At 32.3% G+C, this 25,931-nt stretch overlaps 1 protein-coding gene across 1 annotated transcript; it reads left to right on the top strand.

Moving 5' to 3' along the window:
• The first annotated feature begins 5,569 nt into the window (after positions 1-5,569).
• LOC139874690 (adenylate isopentenyltransferase 3, chloroplastic-like) lies at positions 5,570-6,553 on the top strand. Its single transcript, XM_071862101.1, has one exon. It carries the CDS (start codon positions 5,570-5,572, stop codon positions 6,551-6,553), a length of 984 nt encoding a protein of 327 aa, XP_071718202.1.
• The last annotated feature ends 19,378 nt before the right edge of the window (positions 6,554-25,931 follow it).

The raw sequence follows: 25,931 nt of genomic DNA, 5'->3' as shown, positions 1-25,931 counted from the left end.
GTTTGGTGATGATCAAAGTGAGTTAAGATTATTAGGAAGTTTGTATTTTAGAATGATTGTAGGAATAATAATGAAATGGTATTATCTCTGTGATTGATATATGTATTAGGTGATATTTGAATTTGGCCGAGTCATTGAATGGGTTGTGATACCTATAATCAATCCAAAATTTGTTGTGTTGTGAATTAGGATGTGGATGTATAACAAATTCTGACATTAATTTGACAGAAATCAAAAGTTGAAGAAAAAGGAAATAAAAACAAAAAAAGATGGTGGACTGCCTTTTAAATCTGTCTGTACAATTTAACTTAAATTTAGTATTACTAGTTCATAATTATTTACTTAATTATAATGTTGTAACTAATTTGGTAATCACTATTAATAATAACAATAATGATATCAATATAATACTAATAATAATAATTATAGTAATAAATAATAATAATAACAATTATAGTACTAAATAAAATCATATTTATAATAATAGTAATAATACTAGTAGTAGCAATATTACTAATAAACGATAGTTTTTATAATGATACATATATTAATAATAATAACAATAATATTACATAACAATTTAAATATATCAAATTTTATATCTATATTATATTAAATTAATAATATTCATAATTTTGATATAATATATATATATTATTAATAACAATGATATCAATATTAATAATGAAAGTAATCTTATAATTTAACTTGTAATTACATATAATTATTTACATATATATTTATTTATATATACATTTCTGTTTACAGTTAAAAGTTCGTGAATCGTCGAGAACAGTCGAAGGTCAAATGAATATAAGAAACAGTTCAAAATTTTTGAGACTCAACATTACAGACTTTGCTTATCGTGTCGAAATCATATAAAGATCAAGTTTAAATTTGGTCAGAAATTCCCGGGTCGTCACAGCTACTGACCCAAATGGACACCATGTTATTCAGTATTGCTTGAACCGTTTTCCAAGTAATGTTCACGAGGTATTGATCATGTTCATTAATGTTTCATTGAAGGTACTGTAAGTATGTCTACAATTGTTACTACAGGCTTTTACTAACTTGAGTCAAAACAGCATACATTATGCCCTTCTGTTACTGGTTATTGATGCAGTTTAAAATTGTTTACATTAATATATTTCAGAAATGGAAATTGAATATTAGGAACTCCAATTTACATGATGATTATATGTGTCTTTTGTTTGTTATTTGGTACAGTTAGTAATTTGAGTTGTAACAAGTACCTATTCAAATATAAATATAAAAGTGAAAAGAATAATAAGTGGCAGATGTTAAAAACATGGTGTTTGTATCAATAAATTAACACGAATCTTGGTTGTGATTTCGATAACATCATAAACTACTTTACTTGATAAAATGAGTTGGACGTTGTATGCATGCATTCAAGTAGACGTTTGGTGACTTTTTAACCTATTTTACCTGTTACCCGTTCAACCAAACAGTCTTACTAGCAATAAAACGCAATCATATAGACTTGATCATGAGTAAATATGTCGATATTGATTTTTTTAGTAGATTGTAACTAATCTTGATGATGTTTTTGATTGTAGTGGTTTGGTGAAGGAGAGAAATATGTGAAAACAGTTTTTCAGCTTTTGTGATCTATGTTACTATCAGGTCATGGCAATGCAACGAGAAGGAAAAGAAGGAAAGATAACATTAGATGCCAAAAATAGTGTTTTGGGATGTCCAAAGCACTCGGATGAATGCCCCAAGTGTTGTGATCAAGTTCTGACATACTAATAATAGTTATTTTTGTTTTTGTGTTGATTGTTATGAGTTTTTATTGAAAATTAGTATGTTAAGTTATTTTGTGTTTTATGATAATTATATCTCATGTTTCAGTTAATGTGTAATTGATGTGGTTGTTTGTATTTTTCTTGGCAGATGGCAATATTATCTCGCATATATTGTGAAGAATGTGTTGACCACTTCAAAAAAGTTATGAGATAATCTTTTGTTGTATTATTAGAGGTGCCACATTTGTTGGGTAGAGAATTTTAGGTAGTGGGTCAAAACGGGTAATTCTTAGTACTGTCAAAGTTGATTGTGCTGGGTTCAACCTACCAGCAACACCTTTCTGTTATTTTACTCAGCTTTGATTGTTAATGTGGTAACCTAACTTTCAAAATAAGATATACCATGGTCTTCTTCATTTTGATTTGTAGTTGGTTTCTCGAGGTTTCTTCTTTTTTGCGGTACTTTAAGAAATTTTATCACATGTTCGTGTTTAACTTACCGGATATCTGATGGTGTTATATGTTTTATCAGGTTTACGCTTTTTAGCTGACCAAGATTGTCCCTTTCGTTGTCCATGAGATACCCGCAACACCCTCTGTAGTGGACCTACCGCTACTTCAAAATAAAAGGGTAACAAGCCGTGTAAATCAGGTGCCTAATCAATAGCTTACGTTAAAATCGAAGATAATTTTGAACAGCAACGCGCGACCCTCAAACTCTTATTAAGTAACATAATCAATAATAATGTTGGCTTATATTATGTTACTTTGATTCATTTCAATAATATAATATATATGTTGGTCTATATTAGTTTACTTTGGTTCATTTCAATAATAATAATAATAATAATATGCACATATAATAGACCAATTGTGTTTAAACTTATTAGTTATTACCAAATGTGTGCATCAAGCATAATTGACATTAACAATTCATCCTTAACTTCATACTTCATAGTGTGTATATAAACCATAAGGTATCTAAAACATCTACATTCTCACATTTGTAGAACTTAGTTATATAGTATAGTTTCCGATTTGTGCATTTCTTCCATTTATAGTATAATTTGCTAACTTATGATCATTCTAACTGTTACTGTTATTTATATTTTTTTAACTGCCAAAGAATGATATACATTAAAAAACGATCCCTAGCAAGACGCTAAGGGATAATTACAAAGGCATAGACAACCATAAGTTCCAATTTGAAACTAAATGACCTCTATTTTTAATCCAACGAAATGAAAGTAATCTAATAACAACAAATAAACTACTTTTACTACAAAATGAATCTTGAAAAACAACACCGTTCCGAAACCGTCAAATTGCCCATAACATAGTGATCACAGCCGCAACTATTCGGTTCTTGGACGAAGCTTGTAATCAAACACCTTCGAGCCAAACAATAAAAGAATCCCAATTCGTGAAAGAAGGGAGATTGCAATCGAACCACACGCGAGTCTTATGCCATAGATCAAGTGCCAATTCACAATCAAAAAACAAATGATCACGAGACTCAACCCCATTGTTACAAACTGGGAAAACAATGGAATTAATATCAATACCTTTCGCGGAGAGGTTCCAACGAACAGGAAGCGAATCTAAGCGTAAACGCCAAATAAAAATATTAATTTTTGCGGGACAAACGTAAACCAAAGAGTTTCCATATTAGAAGAAGGTAAGGAATTGCGGTCCAAATAATCCCTGGTCGACTTCACTGTATACGTACCATCTTTACTAATAGAACATGGCCATTCATCTTCTCGATCATAAGTCACCAATGTCCCGATTTCCACATAAAGATGATTAAGAAGTTGCTCGTTCCGACCACCTTGAATCACCCTTGACAAAACCAAATTCCAATTACCATTAAGACGTTTATCCGCGATGTTATCATTGCTGTTGGGGCCAAATGCATAAGTCTGTTGTAAAGGGACGCAAGAGTGGAATTACCGCACCATATATCATGCCAAAAACGAATCATACATCCATTACCTACCAGCAAACGAAATGAATAAGCTGGTAGCACATTATCCATGGTGCATTTCGAGTAAGTAGCAGCAATGTTGGACCACACGCTTGCACTTGAAACCGCATTACCATCGAAAGTGTTACCATGGATTGATTTTAAAACAGAAACCCACATGTCGTGAGGATTTGTCAAATAACTCCACCTCCATTTAACAAGTAAGGCAATGTTGAAAGCCTTAAGACTCCCGATATTAAGCCCGCCTTTATCAAAAGGAGCTAACACTTTATCCCACTTAACCCACGACATCTTTTTAACGGAGTTACTACCGCCCCAAAAGAATCTTGCCCTTATTGATTCAAGACGTTTTAGAACCATCTCAGGGCATTTAAACAACGACATGAGATAAATCCCAAGACTTTCCATAACCGATTTAACCAACGTCAATCTACCACCCGAAGAAATGAGACTAGCCTTCCATGATGATAATTTTGACCGAAACTTGTTAATCAAAACTTCGCAATTTGAGATAGATTTCATATTAGAACCAATAGGAATACCAAGGTATACCAAGGTAGCTTTAGGAAGTGAGAAACGTACCTACCCGAGCCCCCGCGGCATTAGCAATACAAACAACCTCAGAATCCGCCACACTAATTTTAAAAACATGAGACTTGACAACATTTAACCTTAAACCGGATCTTTATTGATGCTACTTAGTAGCCGAAGTAAGTAAGTTGAGCCGTTGAATGAAAATTTTTTTGTGAGTATTTTGGAAAAGTAATTGTAACTTAAAAGAAACAATGTAAAACGGTAAAAGATGATAATTATTGAAATTGAAATTATAATCTATGAGTGCATGCAACTTTTGGACCAATTAAAATTCTATATATATAACGTTGCAACTCGTATGAATTCAAATTTTAATTTGTAATCAACATTGTATTTCCTAATCATATCTCAAAACAAGAAAATACACTATCTTTACGAAAATGAGTCAAAATATACTTTTTGTAAAACATTATAACAAAATACATCTAAAAAAATATAAATAGAATTAGAATTTACACCTTTCATTCCTAGCAGAAAACTTGTTATAATGCCTTATGATAGATTTTTCCATGATCGTGACCGATAAATGTTTTTACGTACATGCACATAGTGTTCGAACAAGTTTTAACCTATTCGAAATCGAATTCGAACTCGAACACAGCTCGAACTCGACAGTTAGTGACCCACTATTACACTTGTTGACTCTTTGGGCCACTTTTGCACACGTTCGAGTTCGAACAGGTTTGTATACGAACCTCTTCGAGCTCAATGAACATATATGTAAAAGCATTTATCGGTCATGATCATGGAAAAACTGGTCACGTGAAGTTCGAACAAGTTGTGTTCGACAGTTCGAGTCTTTTCGAACGAATACTGTAAATTTTTATTTTAATATATATTTTAATATGTGTGTGTGTGTGTGTGTTTTGTTATAAATAAATCTAAATTGTTTATAACTAATTTCTCCTATTTTTATAGTTAGGACTTTGAAAACTATGCTCTATAGATCAAACACAACTTAATAAAATATACACACTATGCAAATAGGGAACCTTCATGTATGCACCTTTTTAGTTCCAATGTTACATCACCTTTATAGTTCCCACTATAAATAACCCCAACATTAGTGTATCTTTCACATAAACTTTTAAATCCTCGCATATAAATTCCCCTCAACGACATTTTGAATATTCTCCCGCCGATTTATAACCACTAGTGAACCACCCTAAGCCACCACCATTTCTTGATTTAAAAAAAAAAAAATTTATTGCAAGATACAATGACAATGATGATGTATAAACAAGCCCAATCATCCTTACCACAAATACCCATGAAACTATCATTTCTCCGGCGCCGTCCACAAAAAGAAAAAGTTGTGGTGGTGATGGGAGCCACCGGCACCGGAAAATCAAGACTTTCGATCGACATCGCCACTCGTTACAACGGCGAGGTTATAAACTCGGATAAAATGCAAGTTTATGAAGGTTTAGATATTGCTACAAACAAAATCACTGAAGAAGAATGTAATGGTGTTCCCCATCATCTAATTGGAATCGTAGACCCCGAAACCGATTTCGCTGCTAATGATTTCGTAAGAGCTTCATCGATTGCCATGAAATCTATTGTTGGGAGGGGAAAACTCCCAATTATTGCAGGTGGATCGAATTCATTTATCGAAGAGTTGATTGATGATCGAAATTATGAGTTTCGATCGAAGTATGATGTTTGTTTCTTGTGGGTTGATGTCGCGATGCCGATGCTTGAACAATTTGTTTCGAAACGAGTTGATCGGATGGTTGATTCGGGACTAGTAGAAGAAGTTAGAAAAATGTATAACCCTAATTCGGATTATTCAAAAGGAATCCGAAGATCCATTGGAGTACCCGAATTCGATACCTTATTTAGCTCCGAGTATTCCTCTTCATGCGATGAAAAAACTCGAGCGGATTTATTAAAATCGGCAATTAGCGATATAAAGGTCAACACATACAAACTCGCATGCCGACAATTACAAAAAATTCATCGGTTACGTAATGTTAAAGGGTGGAAAATCCACCGATTAGACGCAACAAAAGCCTTTGAGAAAAAGGGTAAAGACGCAGACATTGCCTGGGCTGAACTGGTCACGGGACCAAGTTCAGCCATCATCAACGAATTTATATATAACGGTTCTTTAAATTTTACTGCCGCGACACCAGATGGTAGCGACAGTATAATAAGAGATTTTGAAAAGATGACACCGGTGGCAGCCATGAGTCGCTAGGTATCAAGGAAATTATTCGATGACCAAATTGCACAAATTTAAAATTATATGTTACGTAGTTAATGTGTGTACCGTACAATATGTTTTGTACGATTTATTGGAAAATATGACATAAATGCCCATGTAGATTAGGAATGATAATAATTGGGTGAAATATTTTAATTTGTATGACAGTGTATGTATGATCTGTTAATTGATGTATACAAAATAATATACAATGAATCTAATGGTTTTTCGTACGGCCATTGTTTGCTCATCGTAGTGTGAAAACTTCGTGGCATTTATTTATGTGGCAAAACAATTTTCACACGGTTTATGACATAAAATAATCTTATCTAACATCATAAGTATATAAGATATATATAATACAACTTTCTATATTCTATATCTATATCTATATAAATATATACAAGTATATAACATACTAGTAGTGTATATAACACTTGAATTTAATATATTTTAGTATTCATGATGGTCTTATTAGTTACTTTTAGACATTGTCCTTGTGCAATACTCATCACCCTTCTTAGTGCATCCACCTCAAGAAGGACCACATGTGTGATCTTGTTCTGGGTGCCTCTGTTCACCTAAACATAGTCCGTCTTAAGACTTTGAATGTGTAAGCGTTTGTGCGTGATCAGTATGAGGTGTCAAGATGAGATATCATCATCATATATATATATATATATATATATATATATATATATATATATATATATATATATATATATATATATATATATATATTGGTAGGATCAAGAGGGAAGTAACCAATCGGGGGAAGCGGAGGTAGCAAATTTTTTTTTTTCGTTTTTTGAAAAAACTTTGTTCACGAACATTATAGATTGAATGAAAATAAGAACATTTAGAAAAGACACTTCGTGATGAATGTTATTATTTTGGCGGGAAAACGCTAGAAGAAGTAATATATAACAATTATCGTGTTTTTCGAGCGTATATTGAGGTTTTAGACATTAGGGTTTAGATATTAGGGTTTATAGGGTTTAGATTTTAGGGTTTAGAAATTTAGGGTTTAGGGTTTAGATTTAGGGTTTAGATTTAGGATTTAGATTGAGTTTTTAACACGAACGCTTTAGAGTTTAGGGTTTAGGGTTTAGGGTTTGGTGTTTTGAGTTTATGGAATAAACCCAAAACACCAAACCCTAAACCCTAAACCTTAAACCCTAAACTCTAAATCGGGCTAAATTTTACTTCACAAAACATGAAAAAAAAAAAAAAAAAAAAAAACGTTAACATTCTTCACGAACAATATTATCTTGAATGTTATTTTGGTCGATCGTTTTCCCGCCAAAATAATAACATTCATCACGAAGTGTCTTTTCTAAATGTTCTTATTTTCATACAATCTATAATGTTCGTGAACAAAGTTTTTTCAAAAAATGAAAAAAAAAAATATTTGCTTCCCCCCGATTGGTTACTTCCCCATTGATCCTGCCCCATTGAAACGGGGGGAAGCAAAAAAAAAAAAAAAAAATTGTTTTTTTGAAAAAAAAAATTTCCGGCATCAAGATCACACGAAAATATGAACATTTAGAAGAGACACTTCGTGATGAATGTTATTATTTAGGCGGGAAAATGATCGACAAAAATAACATTCAAGATAATATTGTTCGTGAAGAATATGAACGTTTTTTTTCATGTTTTGTGAAGTAAAATTTAGCCCGATTTAGATTTTAGGGTTTAGGGTTTGGTGTTTTGGGTTTATTTCATAAACTCAAAACACGAAACCCTAAACCCTAAACTCTAAACTCTAAACTCTAAACTCTAAACCGTTCGTGTTAAAAACTCAATCTAAATCCTAAATCTAAACCCTAAATCTAAACCCTACACCCTAAATTTCTAAACCCTAATATCTAAATCCTATAAACCCTAATATCTAAACCCCAATAGCTAAAACCTCAAAATACGCTCGAAAAACACGATAATTGTTATATATTACTTCTTCGAGCGTTTTCCCGCCAAAATAAAAACATTTATCACAAAGTGTCTCTACTAAATGTTCATATTTTCATCTCATCTATAATGTTCGTGAACAAAGTTTTTTCAAAAAACGAAAAAAAAAAGTTTTTGCTTCCCCCCGAATGGTTATTTCCCTCTTGATCCTACCACTATATATATATATATATATATATATATATATATATATATATATATATATATATATATATATATATATATATATATATATATATATAAAGCTCTAAAATGATGATTTCATCATTAAGCTAATTACCCTAATTACATTTCATAATGATGAATTATATGTTAATTAAATTAAAAAATAATACGAAATCATTTATAAAAGAAAATATTAATTTCTCCTAAATTGTAATTTTAATTTTCTAAAAAAATTTAAAAGGAATTTATTATTACTAATAATTATTAGTATTATTAAAAATATAAATATAAATACTCAACTTTGAGCGAACTTTTTTATTATTATTTACTTTTAATATAATAATTATACTAATAATTATTATATTATTAATATTCAAATATGGATTTATTTTACTAAATTGATTACGTTACATATGTATTCGAAAATACATGTCTCTATATATTTGTAAAAAGAACGACAAGCTTCTTAGTCAAACGGGTCATTAAAATAAATGAGTTTAGCGTTTACATTTACTTAATACCTAAAACATATTATTAAATTGTTTCATTTAAACAAACTTGTAATTTTATAGGTCATTTCATTAGTTACTACTATATTTGATGATTTAAAACTTTGGACTATGCAATATTATTTGAAATTAATTTGAAATGGTCTAATTGGGCTGATTATAATTAGTTGGGTCCAAAATATAGGTCACTCTTCTAAGTTCTAATGTCTTCGTTTGAAATTTTGACCCATGAAGGCAATTTGATATTTGAGAGATATTCTGTCCATGTTTAGTTAATTTTCAATTCAAAATTATGGTGTTGACTTAAAAGACTTCTTATCAAATAGATGTAAAGGGAATATATAAAACAACAACAACAACAACAAGAACAACAAAACTCAATACCACTGGTTTATGGGAGAGGTGAGATATAAACAATCTTTCTCCTATCCGAGAATAAAGACAAGTCATTTCTCCACCCAGAGTGAAAAACACTCTCAAAAGTAGAGAAATTCATCCCTCTCTCCATTCGACGGATATAGAGATTGCTTCCGAGTGGACCTCCGGCCAATAAGTAGGAAAAAAAATTTAAAAATAAAATAAAACTGAGATACCATGAAAATGGTAAAATTAAATTTTCATGGGTTTTAAATCCTGCCTGAAGTCTTTCAAAAAAAAAAATCCTGCCTGAAATGACAGTCAATAAATCGACGCTTGCTGTCGATTCAGTAAAGGAAATGTATATGAGAGTTATAAAAAGTGTGGGCGGAGCTAGGATTTATTTTTGTATTTTTTTTGGCGAAAAAACGATAACCTTAATAACGGATCCGAAGATAAACAAGTACAACCGATACAAAGAAATCCAAAACGGGCCTTATCAAACTAAACTACCTTCGTTAACGACCTCACCAACATGGTGAAAACTCGTTAATACTAGAAAATAAAAGCAGACAAAGACTATAACATATGAACTCAAAAATACCAGCTACACTAAGACGTGACCAACCAAACTAATAACAAACGACGGTGACTGGGATAACGCCGGTCACCACCACAATAGAACAACCATAACATAAAACACAAATAACAGCCGCCATCCTCCACCGCAGGAGTGCCGAAAAGTAACCAGAGAAAAATCCGGCTACCACCCAAATGACTACAACAACCACACATAAGGCAAGAGAACGTCACTAAGATGTCCGATCATTAAACACAACCAAGCAGAGAACCGACAACACCAATGACCAAAAAATACCGGTCGAAAAAAACCAAAAATCACCACCCACCTTGTACCCACAAGCTCGGAGTCAGGAATCAAAAACACTGGCAGCTAACCACCCTCAAAACCAGAGTGCCACGGCACTCGTCGCCTGGCAGAAAAGGTGATTGGAACCAGAAAACTAAAACTCCGGCAAAGACAAACCAAGCCGGCAAGGCAACAACTCAACTAGACCCACTAACAACCCAAATCCATGACGAGAAAAATCAAAGAAACACCGGTGAACGAGAGAACGTCGCCCAATCGGTACTCGAAGGTGAAACTCCGGCGATTTCAGGCAAGCCAAATGTAGCCGGAGAGAATGCACAGGAAGTAATGGCAGAAAAGAAAAACAACGCCGACGACCATCATGGCTCCCGACCAACCTTTAGAACCTGCCACGGGAATGGCGGCAAGGAAAACAAAAGTCGACCAAAAAACCACTTCGATCGCCGGAAAAAAGAAAATGAGAAAAATGTCGGACCACCGGCGAGGTGCCGGTGGCCGAAGAGGGTAGATAAGCCGGAGATCTACAATACGAACAGCCAGGAAGACGTAACAAGCAGTGGCGAAGAGAAAAGATGGAGGAGGAAAAGTTTGTATAAGGTTTTTTGGGAGCAAGAATAAGAAAAGGGACTGTATAATAGGCTTTTTGCTGATTAAATGTAACTTGTATTTAGGATTTTGATACAAGAGAGGCTTACACAATGATTTAATACATTAACAATATAAATTTCATTTCAGCATATCATAACAAGAAAAAAAACATTTTTAAGTTGTAGTTACAAATAAGTAGGGTAGAACATAGGCATAGCCGGAGGGGGTGCTCGTCCCATTTAATTTTTTTTTAAATACACTAAGTTTTTTTAGTTTTACTAAAAATAAAGTTTTTTAATGTTTAGCCCATGTCACTAGTTTCGCCTCAACTGTTGTCGGGTTTAAGTTCCGCCACTGCACAGAAGTTTTACCATGATAATTTTATAAAATATGTTAAAGTTATGCGTTGATCCTTTTTTTTATTGGGTAAAATATCTAAGTCGATTAATATATATATATATATATATATATATATATATATATATATATATATATATATATATATATATATATATATATATATATTGAAAACCAAAAGTCTTATAACCGTTGTTGTCATTCAAGCGAGCTACTTTTTAGGAGTTTGCTAATCCATTGAAAGCTTTTAACTGTATATCATTGAGAAGTGACATTTATTCCACGCAACGTTTCCAAATACTATGTTATTTCTGTTTTTCCATACTAAATAACTAACCACCCAATTAGTAACTTGTCACACAACTTTTCCTTCGTAGATTTAATGGAATCCGGTTAGCATAGGAAAGCATCTCGAGTTGAGTATATGATTATATCGTTAAAGCCCTACCACCATCTTACATAAATCGTTCACGTTTCTACACCAAGGCATGTTATACCGTTTCGATAGTATCGTCACATAGAGTGCAACACATCGAGTCTAGATCAAGACCTCTTTATCTAATTAAATGTGTACCGGTATTCTTTGTAGTAGGTCCCTCTTTACGAAAATGCTTATCTTTTATGGAATTGCTTTGTTTCTAGGTGTCTTTGTTATTTGTGGCATGACTAAAAATTTGAGATTATCGATGATTTTAGCTAATGTTTGCATTGGAAATTTACCATCGCCAGCTAACTTTCACACCCACGAATTCATAGTTTTGTTACTTGATTACAGGTTTGCTAAGATGTTTGTTACTGCCTCGAGTTCGCCCATGACTCTGCCTCTTGGATGTCTTCTCCAATTCTACATGTCCATGCCTTTGTCGTTGATGAAGGTGATACGTTCCTTTGCCGTTGATTCGTGATCCTCTTCAAGTAAGTACAGACTCTGTTAGGCCCCGTTTGGTTGGAAAAATATTTTTGGAAGGAATGAAACGTGTCAAGGGAATTATAATCCGGAGGAATTGAAATTGATAAATTACATGGAATGTGAAAAAGCGTGTTTTTATTGACGTGGAATGAAATTTCATTCCATTTTACAATGTACCTAAAAAGTTATACAAAAAATTTTACGTTTCCTTTTTATGTATTAACTTTCACACTCGCGTCTCGGTTTCAAGTTTTAGTTTTCAGATTCGTGAACCGTAAACGTGAATCGTAAACGCGAATCGAAAACACAAAATGAAACATGAATCATAAACGCACAGCTAAAAAGCGAATCGAAACGAGAAATGAAAACGTGAAATGAAAACAAACCAAAAACGCGAAAGAGAACGTGAAACGAAAACGAGCAACGGAAACGCGAAACAAAAACGCGTTTAGAAAACACGAAATGAAACGCAAAGCTAATTGAGAACGCGAATCAAAAACGTGAACGATAACGCGTATCAACAACTCGAACCAAAAACGCGAAACCAAAATGAGAAACTTAAACGCAAAACTGAAATCGAAACGCGAAACCGAAACGCGAAACCGAAGCGCGAAACAGAAAACACGTGAATTTGAAACGTGAAACAGAAACACAAAAATGAAAGGCGAAACTGATAAGCGAAATCGATGCGCTCAACTGAAACACATAACCGAAGCGCAAAACAAGCACAAAAATGATACGCAAAATCGAAACGCGGAACCAAAAAGTAAAATCAGTAGGCATAACCGACACGCGAATTTGAAATAGATACGCGAAACTAAAACGAAAATGCGATATTGAAACTTGAAACCGAAACGCAGAACTGAAAAGCGAAATCGAAATGCGAAACTGAACTGAAATGCAAAACCGAAACGCATAACTGAACTGAGAAACCGTAAAGCGAAACTCGAACGTGGAACTAGGTCGTAAAACTAAAAACTGGAGCGAGAAACCGAAATGCGATACAAGAAATTTACGTAAATATTTGAGGATGTTTTGATTTTTCATAGATTCAATGTTGGAAGGAATTCAATCCTTCAACATCTTGAAGGAATGAACATCCCATAAATGATAATTTTCAAGATTTTAAGGAATTAATTTCTTCCAAAATTTGTCAGCCAAACGGGACGGTCTAAGAAATTAGTTCCAATTTTATCAGATTCTCCTGAAATTTTGTGAACCAGAAGGGACCTTATATTTTAATATCCCATTTTCGGTTGAATCTTCAACTCAAATTTGGTAACGATGCCATCTCCAATCGATTTTCTGAATGATTTTGAAAATTCCATTCTAAATGCATCAATCTTTTTTCAACTTTAATGTTCTAACCGCGTTGAGCTTGAAGTAAATGACCTGCCAATGCATGTAGAAGATAAACCCCATCACCACATAGATGTTTGAGATTAATTTTTTTTTTTACCTAAAGGGTGTTATGTCCCATTTCAAATCTCCACAACGATTTCTCCAATAATGCAAGATTTTTTGCAAATAGGAATCCAATATTTAATCCCCCTCCCCATAAGGTAATAAGATATGATCTCATTTGACCCAGCTAAGCTTTTTCCCATACCCACCCCAAAAAATGCGCAACTTAGAGATTCTAGAAGATTGATCACACATGGATAGAGCACGAAAAAGAGAAAATAAATACAAGGGAAGGCTACTAAGAACAAATTTGACGAGGGTTAATCTACCATCGTAAGACAATGATCTTGATTTCTGATAACGCCAAAATTATACATATTTGTTGTCGTTATTTCGATCCGATTTTGTATCATTTTGTATGTAATTGTTATACTTGTGTATTGTAATAAGTTAAAATGTGTGTATAATCCATTGCGAGTGTTGAAGCGAAGATTTATGGAAAATATTGCTGATTTTAGAAGATTATGCGCACCTGCACCGTTTTGGCCATAACTCGGTCATACGAACTCAAAAAAGGGTGAATCAGGAGCCCAGACGTCCGTAACTCAGAGCTCTACAACATCATATTAGAAAATTACCAATAAACAGAACCAGATGCGGCGTATCTGCTATAGATGCGGCGCATCTGAGGCCAAAATAGTCCCGACAGCTTTAAATGCGGCGCATCTGAGCCAGATGCGGCGCATCTAACTCAGATGCAGCGCATCTGAGGTCCTGCCGACAGTTTTGGGTCCTAAAACGAGCTGAAAACCACTAAAAATAAAGGGATGCGGTGCATCACCTTTAGATGCGGCGCATCTGATGCATTTCTGGCCATTTTACCTAACTTTTGAGCCTATTTAAGAAGAGCATTGGTTACACATTTGAGACACCACAATATAGATCAGTAGTAGTTCGAGAAAGGGGGTTTCCCCAGCCATTCTAAAGGGTTCTTCACCCTTTTGAGCATCAAGATTGAAGAAGGGATCATACGCTACGATAGGTACTCTCGGTTTCATTTATTTTAGTGATAAGATTATGAATTCCTATTGTTTCGATTGTATCGTTGTAACCTTCATTATTATGATTGGCTAAAGCCTTGTGTGTTTACTTTAATGTAAGATTTATGGTTTGGGATTATTTTATCTTTTAATGTTATTTAAGTTACTATGATGTTTGATTGATTAAATTACCATGTCCAACCAAAAGAACCATAGTTATGCTAGTTTGGTACTTTCCTTCAATTACATAGATTGTTAACTACATGTGACACTAGGAACACAATCTATGCTTCAATACTTTTAGTAATCTAGATGGGTAAACATATACTTAATTGACGACTTTGCTATATGTTTAGATCGGTAATTGAATAAGTACTAGAACTACATAGTCATGAATTTACCTCAAGTGATTGTTGTAATTTAGGTTTTACGTGAGTTTAATCGGGTTGGGTCTAATTAATCTAATCAATCTAAATCAATTATGTTCTTCTATAGATCCATTGTTGTAAGTATCCATTTACTCTAGTTCAATTATACAAGTTATGAATTGGTTTATGTGAGTTTATCAATGTTCATGGCTAGTACTTCAACACCTAGTGATTTAGACATCTACATGCGAGGGTAGGATGGTAATTGAATGGTAACTAGATTTTACAATAGTGTAGTTTATTTAGAGTGATCTTAATAAACTAGGTTTTATGTGAATTCAACCAAGGAAGAGTCTTATTGATTAAACATAGGTAAAGAAGAACTAATGACAAGGTTTATGTGAATTTACTAAGTTTATAGTTCTCGGTTTATAGATATTGTGAGATTGATATGAACCATTTACTTGTAACTACAAAATAACGGGTTTAAGTATAAAAGAACAATCCTTATCATTTATCAAGCATTGAAGTAAACACCGCCTTCTCATCCTTGTTATTTATCTCATTTTATTTCCCGTTTGTTACATAACAATTCTACAATCAAAACTCCCCTTTTTCTTAGAATAATTAACTGTTTTTGAAGTCCTTAAAACAAACTTCTCCCTGTGGATCGAACTGGTCAATTTACTTGCTAGTTACTACATGATCGGGTTTTAGTTGCCTGTATTATGTGTTAATTATTAAGCATATTGTCTACATTTTAAAGGTTACGTCTTAACACATCAACTTTTTGGCGCCGCTGCCGGGGACCGGTTTTGTTTAAAAGATTTTAATAGACTTTTAGTTATTCGATCCTTTCGTGGGAAGTTATTTTCACGAAAGTTACCTGCTTTATTTTTATTTTTTGTTTGTTTTGTTTTTCTTTTGTGGTGTGATTGCAGCTAGGTTACAGGTATAATTTGGCTGGGTATGATTATATGATTTCAAAAGCCATGTATGATGTCCAACAATCAGGTGAATCATCAGTTTTCATGGGTATGAATGAAGATTGGTATATGGGTTCTTGGGAAGCTAGGGTGGAACCAAGAGGTGTTTGTGAGACTTATGGAGGTTACTATATGCCCGAGGAGTGTGATGATAGTCTTATGTATCATTATACTCCTATGGACCAACCATGGGATTATTATGAGGATGGTAACTCATCCTGGGATTCATCTCAACAACACTTTCAAATTCAAGAAGGAGAGGAGAGTCAGTCGAATTTAGAAGATCTAATTTTAGACTTCATGAGAAACGAGACTGAACGGAGCCAAAATTTGCAAGAAACACTAGCGGGCTAACAAGAATCCATTGAGCGTTTACAGAGGACCATGAGCTGTCTACTCCAGCAAATTGAAGAAAGGGAGCCGGACACTTTTCCGGCTAATTCACTAGCTGATTCGAGGGGTAATACACAGATACCCGAGGTAGAAAGTGTTGAGCGTACCATTATTATACCACCTACCACCCCAGTTATGTCCACGTTTGCCATGTTTTATCCAGGAATTAATGAAGGGGAATTGCGGGTGATAGGTTGGTATTCATGGGATAGTGATGATGATGACGTTTTAACTACCGAGGTCGAAGAAATGGATTCATCAAAGATCATCGACGATGAGGAGTCTAATATAGTGGAACCATTTGAGGAGTCACCTTCTCATGTGGAATTTGTATATCCTCACGAGGTTAGCACTTGGAATATATTAAAAGATGATCCATTTGGACATGATCCACCTGAAAGAATAAAATTTTTGCTGCAAGCCGCACTTAGGAGAGAGTCATGTGTTGACTCTCGGGTTAGGTATTCCTTTTTCAAGAAATTGAAAAAGGAATTATATGATATATTGTATATCACCCGAGGGGTTAATGACTGGCTCACGTTACTTATTCATGGAACTTTTTTCACTAATTTTACATGTCGTCCGATAAGTGTGGGGGAAGAATGGCCCCATTAGGTGTTAAAAGAAGGGGTAAAGTTTGGTGCACAACTCATTAATAAATATGCACCATATAAAATGAGTATTGTGCTATGTGCTGCAATTTTCAAAGACTGGCATGAAGTTCAGCAAAATACTTGCATGATGATTGGTTTGTGATAGCGTTTAAGGAATGGATGATGTTCTTATCGTGATAGCCAATTCAGCGCCATCATCCCGTGATCTTCGGCCTAAAGCCTAGAAAGTATTAACTCTCTTTCATACTATTTGCCCTCTCGAATTTACAATTTTTCTGATTTCATGTAATGAGGGCACTACATGATCTTAAGTGTGGGGAAGGAGTAAATTCTTTCGGGTTTTACAAAAACATGGTTTAAAATGGCTTAAAATGTGGGTTTTACAAACAAACAAAAAAATGGTTTAAAATGGCTTAAAATGTGAAAATTTTTAACTTTATAAATTCATTTGTATGAATTTATTTTGTATAAAAGACTCAATAAATAGCCAACTAAGGAAATGATCAACACGCTATATCACATACTTCGCGCAAGGATTCTATAGTACTTTGTTGAATCGGAAATCAAATCCAATACTCATTGAATTAAGGAAGTCAAGTCTTTCAAAATGACGCACTTGCTAACTTATGTTAGAAGATGTAGTCCAAAACAGCTGTAGGTTGATGAAAAATCTTGAAAAGTCATCTCTATCATCACCTGAAAATCCACCTCACCTCAGCATCAAACAGGGTTTTTGGTGGTCAGACTTATCCTAACCATGAGATGGATCTGTCTCGTACAATGGGGGGCACATTGCAAATTAGCTTTTAAGACTAATGAATCTAATCCCCACATGGATGATCTCCGTAAAGATCAACTGCATCTATGTTGTGTGACAACCCGAAAATTTTCAACCAAATTTAAACTTTAATCTTTATATGTTTCCGACACGATAAGCAATATTTGTCAAGTTAAATTTCAAGAATTTTAAACTATGTTCACACATTCATTCAACCTCGACCAAGTTCCAACGATTCACGAACCATTAAACGAATATGATTATATATGTATATGTGTATATATATTATAACTTGAAACGTAAACAAAATATTAGATTAAATACTTTATATGATTGTATCTATTTCAAAATGTTTATCAATGGAATTAGAAGATAAGATCAAATGATTGAATTATCAGATATATTGAATTATGATTACAAGTCTCTGTTGAAAGGCCCACGTTGATTTGAGAAATCTTTCTATTTTAACAATATTCGGAAAATGGTAAAGTGATTTATAAATAAGAAAAAATTGTTAATCATTGAGAACTAGACAAAGGATAGTGGAAGATTGAATCTCATAAAGACTCGATTGATCTATTTAGTTTCAAACGTACAAAAATGTTTTCAGTTTAAAAAGAACTTTATTATTAAAACGTATATAACTTTTATAAATATCTAGAACCACTTTTGACAACTCATTACTTAACTAGTATGATAAAGATAACGATATTTATATTTTATTTTATTAAATATATATAATGATTTAAATTAATATTATATATATTTATACGCGTATTATACGTATTATGTAGTTTTATACTTTTACTATACTTAAACTTTACCTTTACTTTATTTTTATTTTACTTTAACTTTAATAATTCACTTTAATAATTCATACTTTAATAATTCACTTTAATAATTCATACTTTAATAATTCACTTTAATAATTCATACTTTAATAATTCACTTTAATAATTCATACTTTAATAATTCACTTTAATAATTCATACTTTAATAATTCACTTTAATAATTCAAAAATCTATTATAAATAGAATTCAATAGGTTTCATTATTTCATAGAAACTTGAAAATATTTTTCTCTAAACTCTCTCAATCGATTTACATATATATATTTACTCCGTATTATTTCAAGATATTATTAGTATACATAAAATATTACGACGGAGTGCTGTCCGAGTGATTTCAAAATTGTTTTTCGAGAGGGATAGGATTAAGGAAATTATGGGTTATAGCTATGGAGGTGATTGAGTATGGTTCATGGGTATGCTCGTGAGGTCAATATAGTGTTATCATTTCCGTTGCGTCTACGTACCTTTCCTGCAATATTGAATCTCAATATTGATATGTGAGTACTCATAATTTGACTTTTACATACTAATAGTGTATCCCTGACTAGTGCTCGAGTATTTAGGATTATGCATGCTTGTACTTTTGATATTGCCCTTAGACAGGTTAGGTTGAATCTTGAATTAGTTACACTTGCAGTTGAGATAAGGTATAAGATATGCATGTCCTTAGAAAGCTAGCGAAAAATTAAGAACTTTTCCTTTAGATATCGAATGGTTTCGATGAACGGATTAGAAGTTATAATCAATTAAATTTTCAATATTTTTATTAAAAATGATTATTATTATCGTCGTTTTTATCGTCGTTCTAGTTTTATCTTATTATTATCATTATTATTATCTTTATCAATAAAAGGGATTTATCATTAAAAATTGTTATTTTTTTTATTACTATCGTTATTATCGTTAAAGTTATAATTAGTATTATTATTATTATCCAATTATTATTATTATTATTATTGGTATTATTATTATTATCATTATTAACATATATATCATTATTTAAAAATAGTTATTGTTATTGTTATTATTATTATTACTATATTATCATTAAGATAATTATTAGTATTATCGTTAATAATGTTATAGTAACTATCATTATTAATATTAGTGTAATTAAAACAAATATTTGTAACACCTAATTATTTTGATTACTATTATTATCATTATTATGAACACGATATAAAAGACGATTAAAAGCTATTAAACGAAACGATTAGGAAATAATAGGTAAGAGTTTCATGATGAAATTAAAATATTATAAGATATTGATTTAGATAAAATTATCGTTCTTATTATTTTTATCATTACTATTATTATTAAAAGTATCGTTAGTATTAAAACTATCATTTTAACAAAAATTATCATTTTAATAGAAATGTCATTGTTACTATAAAATATCATTATTATTATTATTTTAAATAGAATTATTATTTTAAAGATAATATTAAAAATTATCGTAAATATTAAAGTTATCATAATTAGAATTATCGTTTTATCATAATATCATCTTAGTAATTATAAATATTGATATTTTTATAATAATAATTATTATTACAAAATAATACAACTTTTACTTACTATCATTATAGATATTATTTTATCAAATAAATATGTGATACAAACATATTTTACTACGTGTAATAACTTACTTTAATAATACCTATCATATTATCTTTATGATATTAAATGAACCCTATAAATTTTATTACTTAAATATATATAAAAGTATATTTTATTATATAAATTTAATATAAAATTTTATTTATTAATAAATAAATTATATTATTTACTCTAATAAATCTTTTAAAAATATTTAAAAATATAAAACGACGATATTTAAACTATATATTAATCATGTATAGATTTTTTAGAAATTATTTTGAGTCAAATTTACTTTTGTTGACTTTTGCATATTAGTCTCGAGCATTATGATTGTGGTACACTATGACTTGACCTAATTTGTTAGACAAATATTGACCAACACATAAATATATATAATTAATTTAGGTTCGTGAATCCGAGGCCAACCTTGCACTTGTTCAATGACGTTATATGTATTTTTACTACGAAATACAGTATAGTGAGTTTCATTTGCCTTTTTACCCTTTATATTTTTGGGCTGAGAATACATGCGCAATTTTTATAAATGTTTTACGAAATAGACACAAGTAATCGAAACTACATTATATGGTTGAATTATCGAAATCGAATATGCCCCTTTTTATTAAGTCTGGTAATCTAAGAATTAGGGAACAGACACCCTAATTGACGCGAATCCTAAAGATAGATCTATTGGGCCTAACAAACCCCATCCAAAGTACCGGATGCTTTAGTACTTCGAAATTTATATCATGTCCGAAGGAGGATCCCGGAATGATTGGGGATATTCTTATATGTATCTAGTTAATGTCGGTTACCAGGTGTTCACCATATGAATGATTATTTTTGTCTCTATGCATGGGACGTATATTTATGAGAACTGGAAATGAAATTCTTGTGGTCTATTAAAATGATGGAAATAAATGATTATGATAAACTAATGAACTCACCAACCTTTTGGTTGACACTTTAAAGCATGTTTATTCTCAGGTATTAAAGAAATCTTCCGCTGTGCATTTGCTCATTTTAAAGATATTAATTGGAGTCTTTCATGGCATATTTTGAAGAACGTTGCATTCAAGTCATTGAGTTCATTAAAGATTATTATTATTAAGTCAAGTTATAGTTGGATAGTGGATATTATGAAATGGTATGCATGCCTGTCAATTTTCGATATAAAGAAAGTTTGTCTTTTAAAAACAAATGCAATGTTTGTAAAATGTATCATATAGAGGTCAAATACCTCGCGATGTAATCAACTATTGTGAATCGTTTATAATGTATATGAACGGGTCCTTTCAGTTGGTATCAGAGCGGTGGTCTTAGCGAACCAGGTCTGCATTAGTGTGTCTAACTGATAAGTTGTTAGGATGCATTAGTGAGCCTGGACTTCGACCTTGACTGCATGTCAAAAGTTTTGCTTATCATTTCTAGTCAGAAATCATCTGCTTATCATCCATAGGAAATTACCTGCTTATCATTATTAGTCTAGACACGTCTTGCTACATTAATTGCATGAGTAGTGTATAGATAAAATTCATATCTTAGCGTATCTACTAAATCATATCTTATCGTATCTGTTACTTTAAACTTTGCCTGACATATCCCGCAAATTCCTCCGTAATCTATGATATCTTTTGATCTCTATATATAGATATCCTATGTAAATAGAATACCACCCGATAGCCGAAAAATCATTTTATATCGAAAAATCCTTTATCCAATCGTACGAAATGGAATTTGTCATCAGTTCAAGTCACTCGGATTCCGAAATGGAATCTCACTCAAGCTTCGAAAGCAGTGTGACCGGAATGGATCAACCAATCAGTCATCACCTATTCTGGATGAATTGGGGATGGGTTCGTAGCCTCCTCAATCATTGGAAACAAGAAGAAGGCGATTCTTTCCATCCACCACATTGCCCTCTTGGCAAAGAACCTGAAGCACTTACCGGCGAATCTGTTCGAGACACCATTTTCTCTCTCATTTCCAGGGTATCTCGTCACGATTATATACTACATCAAATTCTAGATTTTATTTATCCGCTCGTTCCGACCGACAATCATCCTGGAATAATAAAAGAAGTCAACGAACTTCGCGCTCGGGTAGTGGCTTTGGAGAATATGGTGCAGAGATTACAAACACCAGCAGCAGCACCAGCAGCATAATCAGTACCACCAACATCAACGTCAATAGTACCATTACCACCCCCAACCACAACCGCGTCGTAAACCTCAACTCCACAATCTGTCCCACGAGTATCAAGGTCATACGTCCTATAAATAACATGGAAGACCAACAACAACAAACGATGAAGTATTAATTCATGACTTCATCGGAGAAATATTTTACGGTGATTATGTAATCTCTAAAATTTTAGAGATTACTTATTCTAGATCTAACCATAAATCAGATGAGTGGACCGAAATGATAAAAGAAATCTTGACCAGAATGGTGCACGATTTACAAACTAGACTTGTTTTACCAACAGCATCAACAGTACCGCCAGCATCACCAGCATCGTCAGTGTTGTCAGCATCAGCATTAGCAACACCTATAACCTCATAAGCTCCGTCAGTTCAAGAATCACCGCGGACATCATTATGAATCAACAACGAGTATATTGTATCAACGAGTTATGAAGAATTAACTCATTTCCACTGAAGGATTTATATGTATATCTTATATATAAATCTTTAAACCATAATAAATCTTTCCGTACTAAGCTATTATGTGTGAATCTTAACTATTCGGTTAATTCATATTACTAATATGCAATAATGCACGTCCTTCGTCCGCAACTTAACTATCGTTAACTACAACCTCTGTCTCAATTCAATAAATTCCAATTCATAATAAATCAAGTGTATTATTCAAATATATGTTGATTTTACACTTTCGTCATCAATGTACTCGAAACTTTTCAGATAACATCATTCGTACTTTGCGAAGTTCACAAGAATTTAATGAAAACCAACATCATGCCCCAACAAATAACGAAGTATTGATTCATAATTTCAATATTATTGAAGTAATACTTATGTAATCTCTAAAGCCTTTAAGGGATTATTCAATTCTAGTTTCAACCGTAAATTAAATGAGTTTAATTTAATATTAACTCATTAAATCGATATTACATCTGAAGAAAATATACATATATATATATATATATATATATATATATATATATATATATATATATATATATATATATATATATATATATATATATATATTCAAAAAGACTGTAATAAAAATTCTTTTGTACAAAATATTAATTGTGAAATATTTTTTTAACGGGTAGGTAATACCCGAGAGATATATAAATTTACAATTAATATGTTACATTCTTCGAATCTGATTCAGCAATCATCAACTATACTCACTATTTTCTCAAACAATATATATTCTTTTATAGAAATCAAAACAACCATACTCATTCAAAATTTAATTGCATATTCTGATTTTGAAATCTCAGAATTCAACTCGAGATATGACCAAAATCATCACTCTTAGATCCTTACATCTTTCACAAGCTATACTTTGACTTCAAAACTGTGTTAGAACATCATATGTATATTAACGATTACAATCTGTGTTCAAAACCCTTCAAAATTCCTGAAGACACTTCAAATAATAAACAATCGAGATGATGATCCAACCACATATTAACCACAGTCTTGCATCTGAAAAGCTCTCGAAACCAGAGTCATAATTTAACACGTATCCGTGTCAGACCCTTTGGCATTTATTAGCAAAAATAACTTTGCGATTCCTTTTCAAATTAGTCAGTTTTGTCACAGCTTTAGCAAGTCAACTTCGACTTTTCAGTTGAAACAGTCTTATTATAACCTTGATATAGACGTTGCCCTTTCGTCATCATTACCGGAGAACCTTTTATGTCTCACCACATTAAAAATAAACTTACCAACAACTTCACTGATCTTTGACTTTCCGAAAAGTCATTATATTTATCGAAACCCCATCATTTACTCATCCGCATCTTGTAACAAGAATTGTCATGCCAATTACTGGGAATCAGCAATTAGTATTTTGAAATCTTGCAGCATGTCTCTGCCAACAGTTATAGGTGTATATATAACGTCTATCTCCTAGACTTATATACTTTGAATGTGAAGTTTCTGAAAAACACCCTAAACTGCGAACTAGTTCTCTGAAGTTTGGAAAATGCTGATGAAGCAGCAAAAACTGTAAACGACCTTAACAGTCAAAAGTTTGATAATAAAGGATAGTGTGTTGGAAAAGCTTAGAAAAAGAGAAGGTTTGGAACTGGAAAACGGATTAAGCAAACCATGAAGGAGGCTATGGACAAATCACAAAGACTAAACCTGCTTTCAAAGAATCCAAATGATTCAGTGTCTGCTGAAATTATTATCAAATACCTTACTCCTGACTCTAAACCCTTGTGAATAATATTCTTCATCATCCTCTGATCTTAGATATTCTAAAATATCATCATATCTTTCATTATAAATATCCTCCATATTTCTGAAGATATTTTCTTAATTTTTCTTATTTAAAATCATTTACCTCTTCGCGCTATCTGTATTACATCATAAAAGAAACTATTTTAGTTTCTAAATTCTGAAACATTCAAGTTTAAAATAGAAATATTTTGAAGTAGTGTTGGGAACTGAAGCATGAATTAGTATAATATAATGACACTTGATCAACGTGATTATATTACAGTAAGTCATGCTGAGTTTCTAAATGGAACGTGATGATTCACAGATCATAACATCATCATGTGCCATGTTATACGACTCTTGTATTCAATTTAACCTCTAAAATATCAAGAAAATATTTCTTGATGATTCGGCCTTTTCCAAGGTATTCTAGTAATTTGACAAGTCAAGATCGTGCCATCACAATTTCCTTCCTAGAACATTAACAATGTTCATTTCGAAATTCATATCTGTGAATTCTGGACCATTACAAGCGGTGCTTAATCGCAAGAAGAAGAAACGAAAGGACAAAACTCCGAAATAGAAATTGGGGTATAAATTGCAGCAAATAAAAGAGAGCATTAATTGTGAATGATAATGATTATAGAAGACAGAAGCAGAGACTTTGAAATATAAGGGAACATATAAAGCCCAACGATAAACTATAAATTATAAACCATATATATCGATGCATATAGCAATATAAAGACACGGGAGAACTAGAAACACTATAAACCCAAGAGTATAGTAGAAGTAAATAGATTCTTCCGGCAGTAGATGAAAAAGAAGAATGACCGATATGAAAGTTAGAAGTATATCGAGAATCAGAACTGGATGGAGCATATTGATGAATACTTTAAAATATGAGGGGGAAAGAATAGAAGGTGATGAAACATGACTAGGAACTTAGAAATCAACAGATTTAACTCACACAATGACGGAATAAGTGAATCAAATCCTCTAGTGAATAGGTTAAGCTTTTTGGGATTAAGTTAGTCATACCACAACTAAATCAAGTGTGATTAGATCAGCACCTAGAGCTATTATTCACCACCTGGGTGATTTGAGTTGAGAGAGAATCAGAGGAGCTCACCAGATCTGAGTGTGTGTAACAAATGAGAGGCTTAACC

This window comes from Rutidosis leptorrhynchoides, chromosome 11 (assembly GCF_046630445.1).
Source record: "Rutidosis leptorrhynchoides isolate AG116_Rl617_1_P2 chromosome 11, CSIRO_AGI_Rlap_v1, whole genome shotgun sequence".
In the NCBI taxonomy this organism is placed as follows: Eukaryota; Viridiplantae; Streptophyta; class Magnoliopsida; order Asterales; family Asteraceae; genus Rutidosis; species Rutidosis leptorrhynchoides.
The sequence above is the reverse complement of the archived record's forward strand: the minus strand, read 5'-3'. Positions and strand labels throughout refer to the sequence as shown.

Bases quoted from the DNA above. Each gene is read 5' to 3' on its own strand.
- LOC139874690 (XM_071862101.1), top strand. From the start codon at position 5,570: ATGACAATGATGATGTATAAACAAGCCCAATCATCCTTACCACAAATA.